General features: G+C 45.5%; 1 protein-coding gene across 2 annotated transcripts in view; it reads left to right on the top strand.

The window, feature by feature from the left end:
- Positions 1–1332: 1332 nt before the first annotated feature.
- UBE2G1 (ubiquitin conjugating enzyme E2 G1) overlaps positions 1333–7371 on the top strand; it is a 31650-nt gene continuing 25611 nt past the window's right edge. The window contains exon 1 of one of the 2 annotated variants that reach the window (XM_081173233.1): positions 1333–1565. In XM_081173233.1, coding sequence (XP_081029359.1) covers positions 1520–1565 — 46 coding nt within the window. In that variant the 5' untranslated portion in view covers positions 1333–1519. Of the gene's footprint in view, positions 1566–2636; positions 2752–7371 lie in introns of those variants that run through there. The other variant, XM_081173234.1, reaches the window with a different exon arrangement.

Genomic DNA, 7371 nt, shown 5'->3' with positions numbered 1-7371 from the left:
AGTGTAGCTTTCACCTGTGAAAATTACTGCCTGTTAAAAGTCTCTCACACAAAAAAACACAACAAAAACCCTTTCACAATGTGTCAGGAAGGAAGGTGAGAGCTTGGCGTTTCTCAGTTTTAAACAAACAAAAGTCATGGGCTGTTGCAAATGCTGTTTAAGACCAGATTTTTTTAAATACTATCCCACAAAGCACCATGAAAAAGGTTAAAAAGAGCATCGTATAAATAAATAAATAAAAACATACAATTACAAAACAAGGAAATCTTGGGCCTTAAGCTCAGCAACTGTGCGAGTTCACTGAAATGTCTATATCGCTGGTTACTGTGAAGAAAAGATCCTTTTGTTAGATTATGAATAGATATATCGTTTATATAATTGTATTTAATCTTAGATTCTACCATTTAAATAATGTACTACTGTCTCTTGTCGGACCTATGACCTGATTATATGAAGTATTTGCTTTCTTTTCTAATATGCTTTGCGTTGTTAATATGCTCTACGTTTCTAATATGCTCTGCGTTTATGAAATTAAAATTAATAAAATAAAAACAAAAACGCTGCAGTTACAGAAAACTACAAATAAAACACACGACTGTGAGATTTGAAAGCCACAATTTGTGTATTACACTTTTGGTCCACACACGAATTTATACAATGAAGGACGTATTATAAACATTTTAAATACATTTTTTAAAAAATTGTGTGCGTGCTTTGTGCGAAGTTGGAGTAACAAATTCTCTCCCCCCCCCCCCCCCGCATTTTGACAAACTTTTAGGGTTAGCAAAGTCAGTCAGGACGGCTCTTGCCCTTCCCAAGATGGCGCCGAGTTCACTGAATTACCCCCCTCCATCCTCCCTACGCTCTACACAGCGCCGCTTGTCTCCCTCCCACCCGTCGACCTTCCAAACATGGCGGGCGCCTCCCTCGCTCCTTTGTAGGCGGACCATCGAGAGAGAAAGAAAAGGAGGCGAAAGAGCGAGAGAAGGCGCCTGCGCGGAAAGAGGAGCGAGCAGTGCGCCTGCGCGCCGCGGCGCCCGAGTGCAGTGAAATTCCGTGAAGAGGGGAGGGGGGGCTGGAAAAGAGAGAAAGGAAAGATTTTTCATTTTTTTAAAAAAAGGAAGAGGGAAAGAAGAGAAAAAGCGGCAGAAGCTGAGGGGAAGGTTTCCGTGAGGGGGAGAGAGAGAGCGAGAGAAACGCGGGGCTGGCGGGACCCCTCCTCTTCCGCCACGCGTCGCCCGCCACCGCCTCAGAATCTCCTCAGGAGCGGCGGCGGCTGCTCCCCCTCCCCCTCGCCCCTTCCTCCCCCCTAGCCCCCTCCCAACCCCCGGACGAGGGACGCGAGGCGGCGCCGCTGAGAGGACGGGAAGGCCCCCGGCGGCGGGGTCGGCTTGAGCGAGGAGGGGCGAGCGCTAGCCGGCTGGCTCTAGCCCGGCAAGAGGAGGAGGAGGAGGAGGAGCACGCCGTCGCCTCCACAGCGGCCGCCCCAGACTCCCCTCCCCGGGCACCGGCGGGGAGAATGACGGAGCTCCAGTCCGCGCTGCTACTGCGGAGACAGCTGGCAGGTCGGTCCGTCCGTCGGTCGGGGCAAAACACACCACAGAGGCAGGCAGGCCCGTCTCTCCCTGCCCCCCTCGGACCTGGCCGGCCTGGGGTTGCTGAGGGGAGGCGGTGGGAGGAAGTGGGGTTGGGGGAGGGGTGGCGTGAAACGTGGTCGGAGGGCGCTGGTTTGGGGAAAGAGCTAAAAGTAGGGGGTGAGGCAGGGGTAAGGATCGTGGGGGTCGAAGGGGAGGAAAGTTCCCCGAAAAGGGGGCACCAGGTTAAAGTGGTGAGGAGGGGTGGGGGGCTTTGGGGGAGGGGGGAGAAGGTAAGAAGCGGGGTGGGAGTGTTGAGGTGTAGGGTGGAAGTGAAGTGGGGCGCCTGAATATAGGAGGGTAGGTAGGGGGCTCTAGGTGGGCTTTCCCCCACCCCTTGCTGGGGAATCTGCCATCAAGTGCTCTAGGTGAAGGTTTCTGGTGACTTCTTGTCAGCTGCCTTGGAAGGTTTTTATATTCTGAAAGGTGGGGTATATGGAATTGTCATAAGTGGGTGAGAACTGGTGATAAATAGGTGCTAAGTAACTAGGAGAAGTGTGGGGATCACTGGGTAGGGGTGGGCGATGCTTATTCCAGAAAGGGGCTCCATGTAGTTTAGTTGGAGGTGGGTGAAGCCTTACTTAAGCCACCTGAGTAGGGAGTGCTGAGGTGAGGAGTAAAAAAGGTGGCTGATCTGGAACGAAGGAGGTGGGGTTAGATAGAGCGATAGAGGCCAGACGGCAAGTACACTGTGGGCTCTGACACAGCAAGTAGGGTGTAAAAGCAACTTAGGGAGTGCCTGGGTAAGTGGGTGAGGTGGGGTGGGGGCAGATAATGGGGTTGAGGTAGGTGGGGGCAATCTTTGTGCATGGAAAGAGGAGTTCGAAAGTAAAAAAGAAGCATTACTGGGTTTTAAATATTCCTGCTCTCCAGTCTCTAGTAGGGAAATTGGCAAAGAACTGGATGTGAACAGATAGCTAGGCACCATGAGGGGAAAGATAGGAGGCGTGATAAAGGGCTGGGAGATGGTAAGCCGGCTATGTAGGGCAGCTGGAGTTAAAACAAGGAGGAGTGGCTTGGAAGTGTGCTGGGAAGGAGTACAGGGGTGGGGAGACCTGAGTGAGTTGGAGAAGGGGCATGAGAAGTGCGAGAAGGATCTTGGCGATCAGTTGGGGTGGTAAGTTTGGGTAAGTTGAGAGGTAATGGGAACAGGCTGGCAAACAGTAGCTAAGGGGACTTTAAGTGAGGCAAACTTTGGGTAGCTGTAAAGTTTGATGGGGATGGCCTGAGAGCTCTGAGTGAGACTTGGAAATGAAGGAAGAGTAAGCAGGCTGGGGTGGGTTAAATAAGGGCTTGAAAGTGCCTAGATGAAGTGGGGGGAAGCTAGAGAGGAGGAACATGCTGACATTTGAGGATAGACGAGGTTTTTTATGTGAGTGATAGGTGAGTTATTTGACAGATCGAACTGAGAGCAAGGTGTGGCTGGGGTGGACATGAATGCTTGGGGTGCAAAATGGTGATGGAAGATGAAGAGGTGACAAACAGAAGAGAACATAAAGTGTGTGTAGAGTGCAGAAGGAATGATTAGAATCATAACTAGAGAAACAGACCCTGGTTAGTTGTGAAGATGAGTACCATTATTTGGTGGTGGAACCTTAGCTGTTGAGTTTAAAGCATTAATAGTTGAATTCTGGTCATGCCTGAGGAACTGAAAATGTAACCAACTGTGTTGCTTTTTCAGTGGTGCTGTATGAAAGTGACATCCCCATAGCTAACAGGCACCTTGTGTGAAGGGAGGTCAACCGTGCATTTAATTTGGTTTATTAAAGAATGCTTTGGGGCGCTACATTGATTTCTTTTGTCCTTCTTTCCCTCCCTCCTGTTCCTCCATGAGTGTTCCCATGTGAAGGACTGGAAACTGGAGAGGAGGAACAGGTTGAAGTTTGAGGATTGTTTATGTGAGTGATAGAGGATTTACTGGACAGCTGGAATTGGGAGCAAGTTGTGTCTTCTGTAGCTGGGGTGGGTGGACACGAATCTAGATTCCTGCTCAGTCTATAGGATAACATTGTACATTGCCTATTTTGAACAAAGCAGGGTAAGGTTGACATTTGTAGATTATTATATTGTGGTGGAATTTTAGGGGAATTAATGTTTTAAATCCAGTGCTTTTTTCTAAAAAAAATATGATTAGGGGCACTCTCATTTTGACTCAAGAAATTCATCATTTTATAGTTCAAATCAGGGGAAATAAATACAGTAAATGGACAAAAGTACAAAGATTCACAAAATGTTTAGGGGTATGCATACCCCTGCATTCCCCCCTGAAAAAAGCACTGTTTAAATTCATAACAGAGAGAGCTATCATAGTCCTCAGTGCCCCCCCCCCCCCCAATATTGCTGACACTGCTGCCAAGGCTGTTCCTTTCTAACCCCTTCTGCTTAGCTAGGTGATCATTGTCTCAAGGCTGCTTTTTTCAGAAGTGGCAGGATGTGGGTAGTGAACTTTTGGATCAGAAGTGACTAGATCTGATGCTTGGGGATAAAATTTGTGAAGGATTGTAACCTTACTATGGGGTTTGGGGCACTGGAAAGGATGTTGTTGGAAAGACTGGCTGCTTCCTTCACTTATCTAATTTGCTTCCACAACTTGCTTCATAACTACTCCCCTCCCCCTTCCTTTGTCCCTGGCCTTGCTTTGCTAACACTCTAGCTACTGATTCAGAGCTTGTCCTGTCCCAGCAGGCATGCACATAGGTTTTCTGAGTGGTTAGACATGCAGTGTAGCCCCATGTGCTACTCATTGCCAGACCAAAAGAGAAATGAGCCAACAGTGGCTGCAGTCCTGGGTGTAGAAAACTGCTCTTCTCCTCCTCCTCCTCTCAACTCCTGTGTTCATGCTTTCTTGCAGCCTCTCTGACTCCTCCTGTGAGAATGAAGTCGTTCTCCCCATACAGATTCACCAGTCCTTTGATTAAGGTGTTGGTCAAACCTAACAGCCTCCTCTTCCCTTGTGTAAAAATACCGGTACTTGCAGATTACAATACAATACAGATATATGGAGTTTGATATATTAAACGGCGAGGCCCTGGTTTAAGAGTATCAGAAGGGGTGTACAAGGGGAAGGAAAGAGATTGCTGCAGCAATATAAAATAAAGGAGCCTATTAAATGCCAACAGAAGGTTAAAGTTACTAAAAGCAATGCAGGGTGTCTTATAAAGCTGCCTTTAATCTTAAATGCAAGGCAAGTAAATACCTAGGTTTGTTTGCTTTGGCTCTGTCAAATAGCACCATTCTGCCTCTCAAATATGCTAGTACAGCAGCTAAATACAAATGTTACATTATTTTAATTGTTGTGTAAAGTACTATGTCAACTGTCAAAATGCCTTTTGTAGCAATGCGAAAGTAGATATTTTTTATTTTGTATCATGTATGTTATCCTGTATATCTGCATGGAAAAATCAGAGTATCAAACTCCACAACATGCAGTAAGAACAAGATACTAGTATGAATTGCCCCTAATACGAACTCTGAGTTGTGACTGCAAAACACATCATTGGCCCTCTAGTAACCCCAAAGGGGTTGGGGAGGATAGAAGGGACAGTTAAGGATTCCATTTTTCTGTTAACATAATATTTATATTTTGAAGATTTTTTCCCCTTGGAACACCAATTAGAAACTGTAGTGTTAAGCAATATATGTAAATAGTTGAAATAAATAACAACATAAAAATGCTGGGTTGATGGCAGAAAGATGAAGAAATTAATGTAGCTTGGTATTAGGTAGAGAATTTTTTTAAGGATAATGTAAAAACAGGGTTTTTATGAATATAAACAGATCTGTAAGGCTTTCCTCCCTCTGCACTCCACGTCGTGAGTTTCTTACGAAAATCTACTTGCAATGCTTGAAGTTAGCCAGGCACCAAGTGAATTCTGCAGCTTATAGAAATGAAAATAGTAGTAGTAGTAGCAGTAAACTTAATGGGACAACCATAGCTCAAGGTGCTATTTGGTGATTAGATTGTATATCTGGGTTTCTAACACTGCCTACATGCAATCAAACCACATGTCTAAATCCATGCCCTGGATAGGGTGGCTGTACTATTAATTTGTGGAATGGTTATAGCTCAGTAGCAGAGTACCTGCTGTGCATGTACGTTGAATGTTCTAGTTCAACTCCTGGCATCTCTGGTTAAAAGGATCTTTGTGAGTTGGGCTTGCCCTTCTGCCTAAGGTCTAGGACTTTACAGAGCTAACTCTGTAAAAGGCACCTTCATATGCTCATAATCCTTTAGGGTTTTTTATAGTGCAATCTCAAATGCTTACATCCTGATCCAGTTCTAATAACATGTAAAAATTGAGTGATATTACATCAGGATGTGACTGCACAACCCACTGGAAGTAATGCAGTGTGAATAGACAGCACAGTTTTTAGAGAGATGACCTTCTGAGGTAGTGCTAGCTAAACTTCTATTCTGTCCCATGGCCATATTATACCAGTTCTGTACCGGATGCACTATTTGCCAGTGTATTCTTGCATCCAGTTACCTTTGAAGCACTGAATTACTTGGGGTCAAGTTATTTGAAGGATTACCTGCACTTGGACCTTAAGATTGGCAGCAAAGGTTCTGCTCATGGGGCCACCGGTAAGGTCCATCAGGCTGGTGGGCACAAAATACAAGGCCTTTTAAGTGGTGGCTCTAGCATTGTGAAATTTCTTATGAGAGGAGTACTGTTGACTGCTTTTAAATGGGTCAAAGGATTAGTGGTTTAACTCAGCTTTTAATTGAATAATGGTGCTGGTTTATACTGTTAAGTTGTAATTATATTGGTTGCTGCTACAGGTAATGCCTGATTTGCATGGGGGTTACATTCCTGAAACCCATGCACGTCGGCAGAGCATGCATTACCCCATTACTCCCCCTTTTCTGGCCACTTCTGGGCCGACATGATGCATTCATGCACGGTCACTTGTCAATTGGACACAGGTGAATCGATAGTTGCTTGTATTTTATTGTTACTCTGCAGTGAAGTAGTTTACCTTTGCGTAGTCACCTTTTAAAATTGTGTTACAATTTTATTTGTGAATGGCCAAGAGAGAGACAGAGAAGGGAAGGGAGAAAGATGGCATTGACATTTGGATGTATATGCAACTGACACTTGCAGTTTCTACTCCAGCAAGTGATATAGCTGCAGAACCTTGTGCTTCTTACTAGGATTGAGGTAGGATTCTACATTTTTGCTCTCAATGCTGCCCTCTGACAAGTGTAAAGATCCCAGCCTTCCTCCCAGCCTTTGATCTGGAGAAGTCCTTGGAAATAATCCCACCTGTTGTGCAGTGATCCCTGCTCTCTTTTCAGTACCAAGGCTAGGCAGAAGGCTGTTTCTTAGCAGTGCTAAACCAAACAGACAACATCCTTCCCGCCCCCATTTCCAGAGCTGGAAAGGATGGTGTGGGCTTCTTTAGACACTAAGCTGCTGAGCCACCTGGGACACTTGGGCAACACTTGTTTAAGTCCAGATCCAAACTCAAATGAAGGATTGTCCCATACTTTGTGCAAAAGTGTGAGGCCAGGGACCAGTTAATGGTCAGGTCCTGGTGACCCAAATGTTTGATCTGGCTTCCAGGGCCAGCCAAAAGTAGTGGACCCTTGATGATATAATGCTATTCATAATACTAAGTTAATGCGAATATGACAAAAGTTGAAATTTCCAAGATAGATCTCAGGGTATGTAGATCAGAACTCATTTGAAGTGAGTATAATAACACATTATATGTGTCCATATCAGTATGTGTT

Source organism: Podarcis bocagei, assembly GCF_964188305.1.
Source record: "Podarcis bocagei genome assembly, chromosome: 15".
Classification (NCBI taxonomy): domain Eukaryota; kingdom Metazoa; phylum Chordata; class Lepidosauria; order Squamata; family Lacertidae; genus Podarcis; species Podarcis bocagei.
Note: the sequence above shows the minus strand (reverse complement) of the source record. Positions and strands in the feature narration are given on the sequence as shown.